We start from the raw sequence: 19,959 nt of genomic DNA, 5'->3' as shown, positions 1-19,959 counted from the left end.
ATATGAAATTGTGCCATCTCCCATAGCAGTGCATTCTTTCAATTGTGTACGAATGGAGATATTGAAATGAATGTGACAAATAGTTATCTTCTGGAAATACTAAAGCATTATATTGTGAGATCATCAAATCATGTATTTTAAATGCATGCAAATCTTCAAATACAACACTTATATCTTCTTATTATAACAAATTTCATTCTCATTCCTGTCTGATCACTTCATTTTTGCTGTTTATAACCCATAGCAAGAGGATAGTGTATATATACTCTCAAAACAAAAATGCTCTGTTTTCCTGTTACAGATTAAAGTTATCTAGTACCTTCAGATGAAAAGAAGAGAAAATTGAAAATGTGTTTTACTGAAATTAAACCCTGCATAGTCTAAGTTATTCATAATTTGATATATAAATGTCTCATTGCCAATCATATCTCCTTATTTTTCAGTTTTGGTATGTGATACAATGTCTAGATATATAAATACATGTACCTGTTAAAAAGTAAGAAATAGACGTGTTGACCAACTGTCCTGTTGTATTCTCCTCTCTTTTAGCAGGCAGGCTGAGACCTGTTAAGGTAAAGTTTAACAGTTTTTGTTCTGTTGGGTTGCATGTGGTTTGACAAGTGTATGGAGCACAGGGACTATAACATGGTATACAGGGATCCAGTACTTCCTGATAAGATACCACATCTGTCATTAACTGGTCAGTTCTGAAATAAAATTACTGGTTAGTTTTTCTCATTTGCATTGATTACATTTGTCATTTCAGGGCTTTTTAAAGCTGAGTATGCATTAAGGGCTTTGCTCATTGTTGAAGGCTGTTCGGTGACCTATAGTTGTTAATGTCTGCGTCATTTGGAGTTGTCTCATTGACAATCTTACCACATCTTCTAAGACACAATAAGACTAGACAATTTTGAGCTTGATTAAATGTGCATGTGCACCTTTGCCTTTTTTAAAGTAAATTTGTTGATTTCTTGATAAATTTGGTGTGTTGTTAAGTTGCTGTCATATTAACATTCATCAGAGGCATTAATACTTAACAGATAAACTCACCCAATACCAGCTTCATATCTGTCAATGGGTATAACTCCCCCATAAAATGGTCCGCCATATCTACACATAGCATCAGAAGATGGAGGCATTATCACATTCCTGAAGCTGGCTCTAGTTGAGAACACGTCAAACAAATCTGTGACTGGTGGCACATAATTGTTCTTATTGAAGACATGCAGTAATAGTTTGGTGTCACTACTGAATTCTGGGATACCACATATCTTACTGAACATAGACCCATCTACATACACCTTCAAACACCAAGTATTCTGAAAGAACAAAAAAAGAAGGTACATTTCTTTAAATTCCTATGTTTTATATATAACGGTCTTTCTATATCTAGAAACAAGATAGAGTATACCCATTGAATTCCTTTCTGCTGGGACGATTACGGCAACCAGTATATACGGAAGATTTAAGGTGTGTTTGACCAATGCAAAGCTGGTTACAAGATAGACAAGGTTGGTTTGGTATACTATTCCCCATCCTCCCACCCAATTTACCCATATTATATGTAACTTATTGTTTCTTATCAACTTGTGTATAGTAAAAAAAATTATTCATTTATATAAAATTGTTCACATGTTGACGAACAACGTATTTTGTTTGTTTCAACCGCTTTTTGAGGTTATTCAAAGAAATAATTCTGTGTTTGAAGGATGATCTCTCATTTATTATGATACTACAACGAAGTTCCATAAGTTTTATAAATTTTGATAAAGCAAAAGTCAGAGTGCAGAAAGGGAAAAAAATGTGATTTTCAAAATTGTAAAGGGACATAACTCTAGAACGGTAAATGATAAACTGCCTAAATTTAACTCTGTCTGCAAGTATTGATTCTTCCTCTTTGCTTAATAGTTGAGTTAAAAAAAATTGGATAAAGAAAACTTAAGTTAGAGTATGAAAACAAAAATGGGATTGAGGGAACAACAAGGGTAATACTTAGGGGCACTTCCTACAGTTGGGGCTTCAAATGGTCTTACCTCAATCTGGTCATATTTCTCATAATCGACTACCATCTTATAGTCATGGAAACCAGCTGATGGGTCAAAATCTAGGTCATCATCAGTGTACAGTGGAGTCAAAGAATCATTATACAATCTACACCAGGATACTAAATATGGACTTGTACCTGAAACAAATATAGTTATAGCAAAAACATAAATTTAACTAAAAATAAGGATCACTTCAATATAGAGGTAATATTACTGTAATAGTGAGGACAATCATAGTATTTATGTTGGTTATATAATTAATCATTTACCTTGAACTTGTTTGTCATCAGCAATCAATAACAATAATATTATGCTCACTCATGCAGTCTGTCAGACTTTTCAGGCCTACCAGCAGGGATTTAAATAGAACAACAGAGTAAATTCCATGCATGTGTATGACAAGAAAAAAAGACTGTTAAAAAATTCAACATTTGAATCAACAAACAAGGTTTAGTCCTCTGCTAGTTATTGGTATTTTTTGATTCATGCGTTTAGAACCTTTTGTGACCCCACAGTTTAAATGCCTATAACAAGTATGATGTGATAATTCAGCGTTACAAAGGAAAGTTCACCAAATCTGCCCGAGTCAATTGATAACCTGAGTGTCAACAAATGGTCTTGTTCACAATTCTATTCTATGTTGTGTTTTAAAAATTATGTAGACTTCCTTATAAATTTTTCTGAATTTATCATCCAATTTCTCTAGACAATGTAACAGAATAAGTTGGTACTGACCTGCAACAATCTGTATACCACATGATGGACGAGCAGGTGATGTACTGGTATCTACTGGTTCCTGTTCAGTAACAGTTGTGTTGACAGTGTTTGTGATATTGTATACCACATCTTCTTCGTCAGTTTTTACAGTCTGAACTATTTCATATGGTTGTGTTGTTGTCATCACCATGGTAGTGGTAGACATTGTAGGTGGCGCTGTCACATTCTCATTACCAAACTTATCAGATAAATATTTGGTACAATTACATGCAGTGCAGTTCTACAACAAAAAAGAGAACCATGTAATTTTAATTAGTTGTATGCACAAATTTGATTACTGCATTTATTAACTGACAATATAAAAAAGAAGATGTGGTATGATTGCCAATGAGACAACTATCCACAAAAGACCAAAATGACACAGACATTAACAACTATAGGTCACCGTACCGCCTTCAACAATGAGCAAAACCCATACCGCATAGTCAGCTATAATAGGCCCGATAAGACAATGTAAAACAATTCAAAAGAGAAAACTAAAGGCCTTATTTATGTAAAAAAATTAATGAAAAACAAATATGCAAAGCCATTTGCATTTAAAACTTTCTCAGTCATCTAATTCGGTTTTCTTATATACATTATGCCGTCTGTTGTTCTGTCTTTTTAGTCGGTTTTCTTATATACATTATGCCGTCTGTTTGTTGTTCTGTCTTTTTAGTCGGTTTTCTTATATACATTATGCCGTCTGTTTGTTGTTCTGTCTTTTTAGTCGGTTTTCTTATATACATTATGCCGTCTGTTTGTTGTTCTGTCTTTTTAGTCGGTTTTCTTATATACATTATGCCATCTGTTGTTCTGTCTTTTTAGTCGGTTATATACATTATGCCGTCTGTTGTTCTGTCTTTTTAGTCGGTTTTCTTATATACATTATGCCGTCTGTTTGTTGTTCTGTCTTTTTAGTCGGTTTTCTTATATACATTATGCCGTCTGTTTGTTGTTCTGTCTTTTTAGTCGGTTTTCTTATATACATTATGCCATCTGTTTGTTGTTCTGTCTTTATTTTAGTTTTTTATGTTGTGTTTTGTGTGCTGATGTTAATCCTTTTCTATTTTAGCCATGGAGTTGTCAGTTTATATTCAACTTATGAGTTTAAATGTCCCTTTTGGTATTTTTTACCTCTCTTTTGTATCTTATTATCCCCTTCCCTTTCATGAATGTGACCTACCAATCAGACTATTTATCGGATTTGTTATCACATAGCAACACGACGAGTGCCACATGTGGAGCAGGATCTGCTTACCCTTCCGGAGCACCTGAGATCATCCTAGTTTTTGAAGGGGTCCCTGTTATTTATTCTTTAGTTTTCTATGTTGTGTCATGTGTCCTATTGTTTGTCTGTTTGTCTTTTTCATTTTTAGCCATGGCGTTGTCAGTTTGTTTTAGATTTATGAGTTTGACTGTCCCTTTGATATCTTTCGTCCATCTTTTATTACATCATTTTACCACTCAAGAGTCTAAGAAAAACTTTAATTAGAAACAAAACAATGTTTAAATCTTATTTTCTTGTCTTGATTTATCACTTATCCAGTGCTAAAGGAGGGGGCTCTGTGGCCGAGTGGTCTAAGTAGTTACTTCTGTAATCGCTAGCCAGTCAACACTGAGGTTGTGAGTTCAAACTTCGCTTTTGCAGGTGCACTTGACTCCAATCTTAATTGACTAGGAATGTCATTTTTTCAATCTAAGATTGGTGGTATTCTCTGAGAATAAAAATAAAACTTGCAGCCATGAAATTGCCCAAAAGTAAAGCTTTAGGTGGTACCCAACACTTTAACTAAAATTAATTTGGCTCGTTAATTTTATTAAAATTTTGACAAAGTATTTACTTTAACCCTTTGACAAAATATAAATATTTCAAAAAATTTGAACCAACCGTTTTATCAGAAAAATTACACTGGTTATATAGCAGTTTGACAAACACTTATTTTGATCATTGAGAAGCTTAATATTCCCTTAACAACACAACGTAATCAAAACATTTAGCTGATTTTACAGAGTTATCTCCCTGTAGTGTTAGGTACCACCTTAAAAGTGTTGTTAAAGCCCAGAAAATCGAATCAAATCCAATGCTAACTGTAAAATACAGTTGTAAGACATTCTGTCCTACCTCTGGTATAGGAGTGATGAAACAACAGCTGCAGACTTCCTGTGTCCAGTCTGATTCCCTGTAATGATTGTAGGTAGCTATACCATCTACTGGTCCCTCCCATAACATAACCTCTGTGACAGCATAACCTTCACCACTGGCTGCTTGGATGGATATCTAAAAAATATAAGGAAACGTTCCCATTACATATTAAAGTGAAAATAAATTTTGGCACTGCCAAAAAAAAAAAAAAGCATGTGTAACAACAGATGAAAATTAATGATTAATCTGCAAAAAATTCTCCAGCCCGAAGAATACCAAAAAGTACAATATGGAATAATTCATTAGATTTCAAATTCTTTATAACCTTTGTCCAATTTTTTATTTTGATAAAAACAGTAATGTGACATAAGCTAAAAAATTTCACAGAGATGAAGTTTCGTTGAACTACCACATCTTTTTCTGCTGTTTGCAAAATGAAATTAACAACAAATAGCCATCACAGAAATAAGTAAGCCTAATATATAGTAAACAATTTCTATAAAATAATCCTACCAGATATTTGCTACCTCTATTGTAATCAGCAGGCTTATAATAAAATTCAGTAAACAATTTCTATAATATGGGGACTGTCCCCAATAACAGTAGAAAATAAAAAAAAAAAAAAAAATCGGGAAAATTTTCACAATATTTTCATTGTACTAATGAACTAAAAATCGTTCAATTTTTTTTTGTCACGTTTTTGAATTTCCGGATCTGCGCAGAAATCTACTACCTTTTCCGGTCTTGTTTGTATGAGACTTTTAATAAAATGTATATTTATCAGTCTAAGAAAGGAACTCAATACTAACTCATTTTTAAAAATTGTTTGTTATAAAAAAAAAAAAAAGTTACCTGATGACAGCGATTCTTTGTTTACAGTGAATATGATGTCATAACTTAAATAACGTCACAACTAACAACAGAACCAAAATCGGAAACGTTACGTTCTTTGTTTACATTGAATTTGACGTCATAACGTCACAACTAAATCCCTAACAACAGAACCAAAATCGGAAACATTACAGTACCCGGTATTTCCGTTTCTCTTTTTAACATGTTTGATTTATAAAAAAAAAATCATACAGACTTCGTCCCCATTCACAGGTTATGCCTGCCTCATATTATCCTCCAGTTATAAAACCTATCCTACCTGATATTCCCCACCTCCATTGAAATCAGCTGGTCTATAATACCCTCCTGTAAATAACTGCTCCTTTTTGACATCTCTAGCCAGTTTTATCCAAATCTCATCCTCTGTTATATGATTTCCAACATTTTGATCTCTGTATTCCAAGTTCCACTTTTCCCCACTAGGATCCTCCATGCCCGTCTGCACTACTGTCTTCCAGTTTGTACCACTGACCAATGAGACTGGATTACTAGGACATGTGACAACTGTTGGAGAGGCCATGTGCAGAAAAATACCTAAAAAATAAAGACTATCAATATCACTGAAAACTTCTTGTATAATACCATGTTATATCAATATGGGTCTTAGATGTAACTGTAAATTCTCTAAAAAAAAATTGTTTGCTCTAAATGTAAAAAAAAATATCTTATTAAAAGTGAGGTAATTGCAATCTACTATTCAAATCAAACTACAAGTTATTAAATCAAGGTTTTTCTTGGAAACCATTTTCTGTATTATCTAACTATGTTATTTTTTCTGAAACAATGCATCATGTTTTTTGTCCCCTTTTTCCTTTCATTGCTTTTCTATAATTTACATTCTATTCATGCAATTTAATTTCGTATAAGAAATCCAAGTCTTCATTTCTTGTTTCTTGCTAGAAAATTTAACAGTTGATAAGTCAAAAACAAACTTTAGCACCCATCTCTATTACCGGTATTCCTAAATTCTAATTACTGAACCTTACAAAAAGACTTACCAGACACATGCAATGATGAGCTGAACCAGACTTGATCATTTCTATAATCCAGTCCAGTTACAACTCTGCCAGCGGTTGGTTGACTACCATCATAAAAGACAGAGTTAGACTGGTCCTGAATGAAATGTCCTGCTTTGTTTGTTACTCGAAGCTTGACTTTGTATGGCATGTCGTTCTAAAGGAGAAAGATATCAAATACGAGCTTTCAATTATTTTTTCTGAATAACATAAGAGTCGTATCAGATAAAAATCAACAATTTATTTTTCTATATATGTCTTCAATTAATTCACATTTTCTTTTAATTCAGTGTTTAAAATATGCTCAATCAAAGTACAGTTGGACACACAAAAGGTAAAAAGATACAAAAGTTTGAGGTTCAACATTTTCAGTGTGCATTGTGACTATAAATGCAACTAGACCTTTTTTGTTACAAAATTTCTTTTTAAACATCTCAAAGACTTCCATTTTCTAAAAATTAAAGAAATTCTACTGGGTATATACCCTGTTTAAATTTGTTTCCCCTGAAAAATTTCCAAATTTACAGAATCTTATTTCTTTTACATAAAGTATATTGTCAAACAACTGACCTATCCTTATTTTTAATAAATTATTGTTCAATTGATCTCTTAAGGTAGTACCTAACACTACAGGGAGATAACTCTGTAAAATCAGCTTAACGTTTTAATTACGTTGTGTTGTTAAGGGAATATTAAGCTTCTCAATGATCAAAATAAGTGTTTGTCAAACTGCTAAATAACCAGTGTAATTTTTCTGATAAAACGGTTGGTTCAAAATTTTTGAAATTTTTATATTTTTGAAAGAGGGTCAAAGTAAATACTTTGTCAAAATTTTAAGAAAATTAAACGAGCCAAATTAATTTTAGTTAAAGTGTTGGGTACCACCTTAAATAGAAATTAATAAAAGTGATCCGTTTCTTTTGTTGTACAGTATTTATTTACCTGTAAATCCAGATCAACAAATGTATAGTCTGTAAAGTTACTGTCTAAACTGATCCAATCCACTTCCACATTTTGTGTGGATCCAACATTACAGGAACTATTCCTCCACAATGACACCTGGTAGGATTTTATGTCAGACTCTGGGTCTGTGTAATTCTCCCAGTATATATATAATGAGGAACTGTCAGAGGTGTAACTTATAGGCTGCAAAACAACGTTAATTAGTCTTGTATTATTTTAACTTTTAGTTTCTTGTGTACAATTTGGAGTTTAGTATGGTGTTCATTATCACTGAACCAGTATATATTTGTTTAGGGGCCAGCTGCCGGGTGCGAGAATTTCTCGTTAATTGAAGACCTGTTGGTGACCTTCTGCTGTTGTCTGCTCTATGGTCGGGCTGTTGTCTCTTTGGCACATTCCCCATTTCCATTCTTAATTTGATTAATTGTATAACTACTTGATAGCTTTCAGTTACGATTTACATTTTTAAAACATTGTGATTATTGGTCAAATACAATCTTAACAAATTTAAAATGGATCTTAAAGCCTCTTTTATATATTGTGCCTGTCCCAAGTCAGAAGCCAGTAGTTCAATAATTATTATTGATTCATTTCTGTAATACAAGTTTTTTACGGATATTGTTTCGCTATATTAGACCGTTAGTTTTCTCAATTGACTTGTTTCATATTTTTCAATGTTGGAGCCCTTCTCTCACTGGCAATCATACCTTATCTCCTTATAACAAAAGACTTTCAAATTTTGGAGATGAAACATGCAATTTCGATGTCATTAGGTCTCTTCTGGAGAGTTGTCTCATTGGCAGTCATACCACGTCTTCTTCTTTATATATATATAATATCAAATATATGAAACAGTCTACTGAACCAGATTTCATGATATTTTTCCTGTCATTTTGCTGCTGTCATTGAAGTATACCTCACCTCTTCTTTTTCTATTTATAAACAAGTAACAGGTAAATACTAACCATATCAAAGTAAGGCCCAGTCTTCATTCTGCCAACCAATGGTGGACTGTTATCTATTGTGAACTCATGGTAGGTCATGTTACATTCTCCAGACCGGTCTACACCTGTTAATGTAAGAACAAAAATAAATATTCTGTGCTGGATGTTTTTTTCCCTAGTTTTTAACTAATTTTTTTGCCATAATATATAAACAAAATATAATACAGGAAATAGTTTTAGTGTTACCCATCTTCAACCTCACAAATAAAGGAAGAGTGAAAACTTAGATTTGATAAAATCTGCTCTTATTTCATAGATAAAATAATATGCTACTTTATTAGTTTTTCAGCTTCATACTCAATGAAAATACTTCTGTAGACTTACCCATAACAAAGACATAATATTTCTGTCCTGCAGTAAGATTTAAGTTTTCCATTTTAATGTAGGTGTCAGTTTTGATGTTGGTCAGGTTATATTCTGTAAACATCTTCATCTTCTCTTCATTAGTTGTATCTCCTCCATCAACCTGAAGAAAAACAGGAATAAAAAATACACTGAAACTTTATTATTATTTGTTGGTTATTAATTTTCAGGGATTTTGTGGGTAGTGGTACAGGTGAACAACCTAATAAAATGTTCAATGAATGACAAATTTCTTTAATCTTGAAAGCAGACTTCGGCAAAACCAAGAAATTAATAATTATCCATGAAAAGTAAGTTTTTTTAAAAATCTGCATAGATTGGTAACCACTGAAATAAATATGAAACAATGAAACATGGCTAAATAATTTTTGAATACTTAAATTATTTTTTAATAAAATTACAGTTTAATCTTAAAAGAAAAATAACAATGTGTTATTTTTTAATGCTTTCTCTTCTCAATGTGAATATTTAGTATTTTTTGTTGAACAAATGAACACTTAGTTGATATGGCATCTGTAGGTCAAGCCATGGACGTAGAAAGATATAGTTTGACTTACATAATGAGTACAGCTAGTTCCCATGGCATCTGTATTATTCGACATAGCCACATAATACATCAAAATTTCTATCTTTGATTCAAATCCACTGAATTGTACATCTACATAAGTCCCAACACTCAGGATTGACTCCATGTTAATTGTACCAGCTAATAAAAAGAAAAAAAAGACAGATTAAAGACTTGATTATTTTAAGACAAAACAGATTTATCTGATGACATAACAGTATTCAAACTATTTGTGTAAAACTCAATACATTTAAGAAATGATTTTGTGATAGTGTGTTAACCTCGAGTACAGAAGGTTGTGGGTTCAGAATCCTGGCCAGGTCAAATCATTTATGATTGTGAATTATTTGTAGGACATTTGCCTATACTAGATTTCATGCATAGTTGATATTTCAATGTGTAGGCTGAAAAAGTTGCATCAAAGTAGAACATTGTTACACCTCCATCAAATCCCACATAGAATCCATTTGAGGACACTTCTACCATTGAGTAGGAGGAACTGTAAGCTCTCACGGAAAAATAATATCTTCCCGCTCCAGGGGTCAAATGTAGGTCAAAGAATATAATACTTTTCTATGTGATCTTTTCGAATTTCACACAGGCAAATTAGACCTATGTTTTTACTGGTAAATAGATTTCTATAGTAATAGATCGACTACAATGTTCTACTTTGATTGCCTCTCCTGGTTTAAAACATATCTTTTGTATTGATCAGAACATTATATAGATTTATGATATTATGACTTTCCCTTTTGTGTATAAAATGAAATCTGACATAGAAAACCAAAATGTGTGTCATAATGAAAGCTTCAAATGCAACGATTTAATCAAAATGAATTTTAGTATTGAAAAACTTGTTAGAATTTGTTTTCTGAATCATAGGTGGATCCAGGGGGTGGGGGTGTTAAGTCAGCAGGTCCCCTTATGAAAAGTTCTGAATCCACCACTGTGAATTGACAAAAGACTGAACTTATAACAGTAGAGTTTAAGTACCTGTTACACCTCCATCAAATCCCACATAGAATCCATTTGAGGACACTTCTACCATTGAGTAGGAGGAACTGTAAGCTCTCACGGAAAAATAATATCTTCCCGCTCCAGGGGTCAAATGTAGGTCAAAGAATATAACAGACTTGTTGAGTCCTACATCAGTAAATGGTACTGTATCATCTCTTGTCTTGGCAAACCTTCTATCTGTTCCCAAGGCAACCTCATATTTCACAATTTTCTGGTCTAATGGTTGTGCTTCAAGATCTGCTTGGTCTATCTGAATGCCTGCCTTTCCTGCAAATGATGCAAATAAGAATATTCTAAAAAAATATGGTTAATGATATATAAAATTTCACTTTCATGTCCAAATTTTCTCTATAAATAAAGAAATTCATTTGTTCCTTGTTTCCCCATTCAAAAAAACTCCATATAAACTATGAAAAATAAATTAATATTTTTAAAAAGACATGATATTCATTATTTAATTTGAATAAAAATTAAACTTTTTTTTTAATGACTTGTAAAAATTACCAGTTAGAATGTCCACTTGAGCAATAGTGTTGCTAGGTAAACCAAACCCGTCCCAGTTGGCAAACACAATAGACTGGGAGGACAGGACGTTCAAATCATATCCTGTCATATCTCCGTCAAACACTCGACCAGGAAGTAAGGCATTCTGTTGTATGGTCACTCCGTCTGACCGCAGGAAGTAAGAGTATCCAATAGCTGTGGTCACCTTGACCAGTGAGTAGTACAACTCTCCATTGAGTAAGGATAGGCCATCTACCATTCCTTCTGTTAATACTGAAAATTAATTTAAAACATTTCCATAAATCTGTACTGATGTAAGCAAACTGTAAGTATGGGATATGAGTAGATATAGGAGGTACGTAGATTACAAACTACTTTGAAAGTCAAACAACTTTATTTTTATCCTCATAGTTATTGCAAAATATTGAACAATTCCCAATACAAAGTCCTTTTAAGGGGGCCAGCTGAAGCACACCTTTTTTCTCCAGGACTTTCTTGCTGTGTTGAAGACCCATTGGTGGCCTTTCAGCTGTTTTTTACTCTTTTGTCAGGTTGTTGTCTTTTGGACACTTTTCCCATTTCCATTCTCAATTTCCTCTTGGTTATGTAAATATGTTAATTTCTCCAAATATTAATAAGCTGTCAGTATAAAGGAGCACTGTCTGTTTAAAACACATTTCTGAATCTTATCAACACTTTGTAACCAATAAGGCCTATCATCATCATGTTCTTGATGAGAGTAATACAGTGTAACCTATGTTTTTGGACACACTAGGGGACCAGAAAGAAATGTCGAATTCAGCAGGGTGTCGGAATAGTCAGGTTTTTTCTGCAAGGATAGCATATTTTGTGATCATGAAAATGTGTGGGTTAAAGCAGGATGTTGGAATACTCAGGTGTCGATTAGGCATGTTGCATTAACATATCTAATAATCAATTGTAAATAAGTTTTAAAAGGCCTTTATATTTAAATGAAAGGGAAATACATTGATGTGACAACAAACTAAATAAAACTGGAGGCTCTAAAGAGCCTGTGTCGCTCACCTTGGTCTATGTGAATATTAAACAAAGGACATAGGTGGATTCATGACAAAATTGTGTTTTGGTGATGGTGATGTGTTTGTACATCTTACTTTACTGAACATTCTTGCTGCTAACAATTTCTATCTATATTGAACTCAATGGCCCAGTAGTTTCAGTGGAAAATGTTAGTAAAAATTTACAAATTTTATGAAAATTGTTAAAAATTGATTATAAAGGGCAATAACTCCTAAAGGGGTCAACTGACCATTTTGGTCATGTTGACTTATTTGTAAATTTTACTATGCTGAACATTATTGCAGTTTACAGTTTATCTCTATCTATAATAATATTCAAGGTAATAACCAAAAACAGCAAAATTTCCTTAAAATTACCAATTTAGGGGCAGCAACCCAACAACTGGTTGTCAGATCCATCTGAAAATTTCAGGGAAGATAGATCTTGACATGATAAACAATTTCAATTTGTCAGATTTGCTCTAAATGCTTTGGTTTTTGAGTTATAAGCCAAAAACTGCATTTTACTCCTATGTTCTATTTTTAGCCATGGCGGCCATCTTGGTTGGTTTGCCGAGTCAAGCCACATATTTTTTAAACAAGATACCCCAAAGATGACTGTGGCCAAGTTTGGATTAATTTGGCCCAGTAGTTTCAGAGGAGAAGATTTTTGTAAAAGATTACTAAGATTTACGAAAAATGGTTAAAAATTGACTATAAAGGGCAATAACTCCTAAAGGGGTCATCTTACCATTTCGGTCATGGTGACTTATTTGTAAATCTTACTTTGCTGAACATTATTGCAGTTTACAGTTTATCTCTATCTTTAATAATATTCAAGATAATAACCAAAAACAGCAAAATTTCCTTAAACTTACCAATTCAGGGGCAGCAACCTAACAACGGGTTGTCCGATTCATCTGAAAATTTCAGGGCAGATAGATCTTGACCTGATCAACAATTTTACCCATGTCAGATTTGCTCTAAATGCTTTGGTTTTTGAGTTATAAGCAAAAAACTGCATTTTACCCCTATGTTCTATTTTTAGCCATGGCGGCCATCTTGGTGGGTTGGCCGGGTCACCGGACACATTTTTTAAACTAGATACCCCAATGATTATTGTGGCCAAGTTTGGTTTAATTTGGCCCAGTAGTTTCAGAGGAGAAGATTTTTGTAAAAGTTAACGACGACTGACGACGACGGACGCCGGATGCAAAGTGATGGGAAAAGCTCACTTGGCCCTTCGGGACAGGTGAGCTAAAAATAACCAAAAACACATCAATCAGGTTAAATAAGTATCCAACACAGTTACCAGCTAGGTGTCTTTACAATATGCCAAGCACTAAATCATCCAGATTCATTAAAGTTTTGAAAAGAATGTGTCCATAGTACACAGATGGCTCACTCACACTATCTTTTGCTATGTTTTGTAAAACGTGAAATTGTGGTCAAAACTGTAATTGGCAGCAAAATTAGAGAGATCATGCCATAGGGAACATACATACTAAGGTTCAAGTTGATTGCACTTCAACTTCATGGAAAACTACTTGACCAAAAACTTTAACCTGAAGCGAACAGAGGTATGAACGAACGGATGAAGAATGGACAAACAGATCATAGTTCAGTCATTCACACCATATTTTATAAACAACATACAATCCATATCTTTCCAATCAGCTACTACCAAGCCATCCAATCGCTGAACTTTCCACTTATAATTGACAGCTGGGCAAGGATCTCCTGACACGTCCCACCTGGCTCTGTAGGTGTTTGTACTGTCTTGTAGTTGACTGCAAAAACAAAGTGTAATTGGATATAAAAACAACATTGTATTTTTATAATTTCATATCAACATTTCACAAATATAAAAGTTTTCTCAATTATCTGTTTAAATGTGAAATAATTATAGGATGTCCATATTCATTAGACATGTTAGAAATTCGTTAGTTGATTTTGTAGTAAGAAAACTAGAAACTTTTATACAGTTTTTAAATGGTATATGTTGATGTAGTATTTTTTTTTTCACCTACAACTCCCTTCAAAACATGTGTATACCAGTACACAAAATAAATTTGGTAACTTTGATTTATGTGCTTTTATTTGCAGGTGACTTTACATAGATTTATTTTAAGAGTTCCATTTGCTGAATTTTAGTTTCAAACAAATATTCATTTTAAAAACAGCTGTTTATTAATTTAAAACAGATCTGACAAATTGCAAGAAAATGAATAACACAAAAATAAATTTGCATACTTTATAAATGATTCAAAGAATTTTGGCGAAATGATGAAACCATGATTATAGAAAATTTATACTATATTGAAATCTATCCAAACGACTTAACCAAGTGTCAGGTGATATATTAGATTAAAACATTTTAACTTACACATCAACTGCTGACCCTTCCTCAAGTGTATCCATGACACCAATAGATTCCAGGGGAGATAATCCTTGGCTGACATATGACATGTAAACACCATCGGAGGAGGTAATACTGGACAGTCCAGCTCCATTGATACCTTTTATGGAAACATAGATCTGAAATAAAACGGAAAAGTGTAAAAATAGATTGATGGGGAGATAATCCTTGACTGACATATGACAAGTACCGGGGTAAACACCATCGGAGGAGGTAATACTGGACAGTCCAGCTCCATTGCGGAGGAGACTATACTGGACAGTCCAGCTCAATTGATACCTTTTATGGAAACAGATCTGAAATAAAAGGGAAAAGTGTAAAAATAGATTCCAGGGCAAATAATCCTTGGCTGACATATGACATGTAAACACCATCGGAGGAGGTAATACTGGACAGTCCAGCTCCATTGATACCTTTTATGGAAACATAGATCTGAAATAAAACGGAAAAGTGTAAAAATAGATTGATGGGGAGATAATCCTTGACTGACATATGACAAGTACCGGGGTAAACACCATCGGAGGAGGTAATACTGGACAGTCCAGCTCCATTGCGGAGGAGACTATACTGGACAGTCCAGCTCAATTGATACCTTTTATGGAAACAGATCTGAAATAAAAGGGAAAAGTGTAAAAATAGATTCCAGGGCAAATAATCCTTGGCTGACATATGACAAGTAAACACCATCGGAGGAGGTTATACTGGACAGACCAGCTCCATTGATACCTTTTATGGAAACATAGATCTGAAATAAATCAGAAAAACTTATAGTATTAGAATAATAGTATATAATTCTTTATCTATACCCCCCCCCAGTAACTTGTAAATCTGGTGCAAACAAAGCAGTGCAGATACAAGGTGGGGATTCTGAACTCCACCTTTTATTTTGACGATCAATGCATTTGAATGCACCCTGGGAATCTATAGTTACAACCCCCCTCTTTAAAAATGGCTGGATTGGCCCCTTCAAATGACAGCAAATGAAATAAGGAATTATAAACTACCCAGTGTCTTAGCACTCTCTTTGTCTTTTGATGGGTATTGTCTTTGTAAATAATATATTGTTGAATCTCAATGAATCCCGGAAGGGAGTGTACAAAGATTTCCTTATACTTTTGCAGCTCCCAAGGGTTGTTACAATTAAACAAAGGAATTTACCATACAAAATAATTAGAGAATGTAATGAGTTAGTTTTCACAAAAGGCAATAATAATAACTTACAATTGTGTTACCAGACATACTAAGTCCACCAATGGTATAATACAAAGCTCCGGCTGGTACTGCAGTAAAAGCTTGTATCTGGGCGCCACCTGGTGTTATTCCTACAGCCATCTCATACCTTTAAATACAGTGGATACATGGTCATGATCAGAAACATTGGAAATGTAGAAAGGAGTAGGTCCGGTAAGGCCCCTTTTTGGCCCAAAAATATAACAGTTTTACAAAATTGTTAAAATGTAAACTTTTAGTTATTTATTGGACAGATGAATGCTTCTGCTACATAAATATGGGCTGTTTTTGACAATACAATGCACTTATATGGGGTTGTAGCACCATCAAGTCATGCTAAATTACTAAAATCTTCAAAATTCTATCATTTTAGTTAAATTTTAGACGGTTTCCGTGTAAAACGAAAGTGGCCGCATTCGTGTTCATCCTTAATATTGCAACGTAAGTTGTATTTTATGATAATACATAACATATATAAAGGTTGTGGATGAACACGGATGCGGCCACTTTCATTTTTGACAAAAACAATCTGAAAAGTGACGTTTTTTGGCATATTTGAGAGATTTTTCATATTTGAGCTTCAATCGGATCGTTTTTAATGACTTAATCAGTTAAAATCTTTCACATAAACTAATCGAATCAAGTGAAATAGACACTTAAGTGTTTAAAAAGTGGTCAAAATCTTTCGTCAGATGAAACTGAAATTTGAGGCCAAAATGAGTCCTTACCGGACCTACTCCTTTACCATACTTTATGAACAATTCAAATAAAAAGATTAGTTGTTGACTATAAACTAAATTTAGAGTTGTTTTTGAATAATCCATTTCTAAAATATTTACCAGAAAATCTCATTCTTCAAGATTTTATTAAAGTTTAAAGACTTCAAGATAAAAAAAACTCTGATTTGCTTTTTCTGAGAAAATTAATAGGACAAACAGACAGATGTACATGTACATGTTGACAGAAAGTCAGTATGCTCCATCCCATATAACATACCCAGCTATGCCCGACTCCTGGTCTGTAAATGGCTGCCATGTGACAGATACTGTAGAAAATGTCTCTGTACATATAGCATCTAATGCATCACAGTCTACAACATAAAAATACTCAAAAAATTAAGTTCATTGAACATAAAAAACAATAACTTGGACAACAAAATTAACAAAAAGTAAAAATGAAGCCAAAGACAACTAAATGACTTACAATCAGAATCAGAACTCTGTCTGCCTGATTTGGTTCTTAGCTTTGTGTATGAGTTTCATAAAATTTTGATGAGCAAGACTTAAGTATTAAAGTAAGGGTGCAGAAACAAAAATTGGAAGGAGGGAAAATTGGATGGTAAAGGATAACACTTACAGCCCTTGTTGCTTAAATCAGAGGCATAAATATCGATTGTCATGATCTTCTTACGTATATTAAGTTTTTCTTCATTGATCAAAGAAGGTCTTACCATTATCAGAGTTACATATTTTGGTATTCATCTGTACTGTCTTTGTGGCATTTGCTGCATCCACTCTGTAGGTAGTGTAAAGGTCAATGACCTTGCCATAAGATGGGGGTGTGGTGTCTATTCTGATTGGATCAGAGAAACTGTAGGTTTCCATAGCAACATAATTGACAGCTGTCACTGTTACATAGTATGGTTGATCTTGAACCATAAACTGACTGACATCTGAAACGATACGGGAAATTTATAATGATTAATAGCAAGTCATTTACATTTTGAATCCATATCCAGCTGCCTAAATCCCAAAATGTATGTGCAAATACATGCTTTTAGCATACTTTTATTATAATGAACGCTGTCTTCTCTTCCGTAGTTTCATAAATCCAACTTTAAATAACACAATCATATTTTTAAATTGAACATAACAAGTGAAACTGCGAGCTACTGCTCACTGATGATACCCCCGCCGCAAGTGGATAATATTAATAGTGTAAAAATATGCAAGTGTTCGGTAAACAGGAAGTTGTCAAGTGATGAATCTGAAAACGCATCACACGGTATAGCTGACTTATAAAAATCCTGAAACCAAATTTCAGAAATCCTTGTATTGTAGTTCCTGAGAAAAATGTGACGAAAATTTTTAACTTGGTTATCATGTGTAAAATCATACAAGTGTTCGGTAAACAGGAAGTTGTCGAGTGATGAATCTGAAAACGCATCACACGGTATAGCTGACTTATATAAATCCTGAAACCAAATTTCAGAAATCCTTGTATTGTAGTTCCTGAGAAAAATGTGACGAAAATTTTCAACTTGGTTATCATGTGTAAAATCATACAAGTGTTCGGTAAACAGGAAGTTGTCGAGTGATGAATCTGAAAACGCATCACACGGTATAACTGACTTATATAAATCCTGAAACCAAATTTCAGAAATGCTTGTATTGTAGTTCCTGAGAAAAATGTGACGAAAATTTTCAACTTGGCTATCATGTGTAAAATCAGACAAGTGTTTGGTAAACAGGAAGTTGTCAAGTGATGAATCTGAAAACGCATCACACGGTATGGCTGACATATATAAATGTTGATACCAAATTACAGAAAGGGTGGATGTGTAGTTCCTGAGAAAAATGTGACAAAAGTTTCATGGGACGGACTGACTGATGGACGGACAGAAAGAGGTAAAACAGTATACCCCCCCTTTTTTAAAGCGGGGGTATAATTAAATGTGTATGCTTCAAAGCTAATACATATCTTAATTTGTATAAATAGTTAAATAAAAGATTTTGAACATCTTGTTTATAAGCAATATGCAAACATTTTATCATATCACTCATGTTAAATTATACTCCTGATAGATAAGAACTCTGTTCAAGTTAAAGCAAAGCACTTTGAACATGTCTAAAGAGGAAATAAACATAAGAAATGATCTACACAATAATTCAAGATTGAAAATAAAATTCAAATAATTTAAAACCAACATATTTTCTCCAATAAAATCAGGTTGGACAAATCCTTGTTTAAACTTCTACAACTTTACAATAATTATCAAAAGTGGATTTTTCTCCATTCCATTTTACATACTGTTGAAGTTGAAGGTGTTGGTGACTCCATCTACTTCCTGTCCGTTGAACATGTCATGTGATCCTTCTGATGATCCCATGGTTACGACATACTTAACAATTCCACTCTGTTTATCCACAAAACCTGTCCAAGTACACTTTACTTGACCATAAGCCTACAAAGTACAAAAAAAATGTCCCAAGCAAACAATGTATAAGTATGATATAAGAGAAGAAAACTTGAGACTTTTCATAATTTATATATCATACCATATATATGCATCAGAACTAATTTAAATTTTTGATAATTCATTTGAAAAACAAATCTTTTGGCTGTTTGTGTTAAATTTTAATGTTGTGTCGTTGGTCTCCTCTTATATTTAATGCGTTTCCCTCAGTTTTAGTTTGTTACCCCGATTTTGTTTTTTGTCCATAGATTTATGAGTTTTGAACAGCGGTATACTACTGTTGCCTTTATTTGGCACCACTTTGTTTAACTTATACTATATTTGCATATGTTTTAATACCTTTTTGCATGATGTACTTGATTTTAACCATAATATCAAATCATAAAAGCTTTTTTTAAATGTGACCTATATATATGTGAATATAAATCTACTGAAAAAGTAAACAACAGCTAAGTTAGCAAATGATAATGGTGGAAATTAAGTAATGCCTCGTTCACACTTACATTTGATTAGAATTGAATTCTAGTCAAACGGGAATCAAATTCGCTAATCGCGTTCACACACTCTTCATTTTTTAATTCAAATTGATTCTAATTTGCTAATTCAAATTATTCGATTCGCATTAGAAATACGCTTTTGTTAATATGAATTAAAAGTTAACATCGTTTTGGACAGTTAAGCGAATTTGATGGGCATTGCAATTCGAATTAGAATTGACGTTAGGATGTAAAATGTTTCGAATACGAATTAAACTAATTCGAATTAGTTAAAGCGAATTGAATTCGATTTACGTGTGAACTCAGC

At 33.3% G+C, this 19,959-nt stretch overlaps 2 protein-coding genes across 2 annotated transcripts in view; both read right to left on the bottom strand.

The window, feature by feature from the left end:
- LOC143056293 (uncharacterized) overlaps positions 1-14,842 on the bottom strand; it is a 39,026-nt gene extending 24,184 nt beyond the window's left edge. The window contains exons 1-15 of the mRNA XM_076229382.1: positions 14,697-14,842; positions 13,967-14,100; positions 11,274-11,546; positions 10,746-11,036; positions 9,745-9,893; positions 9,149-9,290; positions 8,786-8,889; positions 7,800-8,003; positions 6,840-7,014; positions 6,101-6,375; positions 4,930-5,085; positions 2,784-3,045; positions 2,037-2,185; positions 1,054-1,322; positions 487-707 (exon numbers count right to left, since the gene is read on the bottom strand). Of these exons, the coding sequence (XP_076085497.1) occupies positions 487-707; positions 1,054-1,322; positions 2,037-2,185; positions 2,784-3,045; positions 4,930-5,085; positions 6,101-6,375; positions 6,840-7,014; positions 7,800-8,003; positions 8,786-8,889; positions 9,149-9,290; positions 9,745-9,893; positions 10,746-11,036; positions 11,274-11,546; positions 13,967-14,100; positions 14,697-14,779 (2,887 nt within the window). The 5' untranslated portion in view covers positions 14,780-14,842. The remainder of the gene's footprint in view (positions 1-486; positions 708-1,053; positions 1,323-2,036; positions 2,186-2,783; positions 3,046-4,929; positions 5,086-6,100; positions 6,376-6,839; positions 7,015-7,799; positions 8,004-8,785; positions 8,890-9,148; positions 9,291-9,744; positions 9,894-10,745; positions 11,037-11,273; positions 11,547-13,966; positions 14,101-14,696) is intronic.
- Positions 14,843-15,324: 482 nt separating this feature from the next.
- LOC143057371 (uncharacterized) overlaps positions 15,325-19,959 on the bottom strand; it is a 94,062-nt gene continuing 89,427 nt past the window's right edge. The window contains exons 59-63 of the mRNA XM_076230676.1: positions 18,990-19,143; positions 17,410-17,631; positions 16,956-17,049; positions 15,951-16,068; positions 15,325-15,474 (exon numbers count right to left, since the gene is read on the bottom strand). Of these exons, the coding sequence (XP_076086791.1) occupies positions 15,325-15,474; positions 15,951-16,068; positions 16,956-17,049; positions 17,410-17,631; positions 18,990-19,143 (738 nt within the window). The remainder of the gene's footprint in view (positions 15,475-15,950; positions 16,069-16,955; positions 17,050-17,409; positions 17,632-18,989; positions 19,144-19,959) is intronic.

The sequence above is a fragment of the Mytilus galloprovincialis genome, chromosome 13 (genome assembly GCF_965363235.1).
Source record: "Mytilus galloprovincialis chromosome 13, xbMytGall1.hap1.1, whole genome shotgun sequence".
Classification (NCBI taxonomy): Eukaryota; Metazoa; Mollusca; class Bivalvia; order Mytilida; family Mytilidae; genus Mytilus; species Mytilus galloprovincialis.
This window is presented reverse-complemented; position numbering and strand designations above follow the sequence as displayed.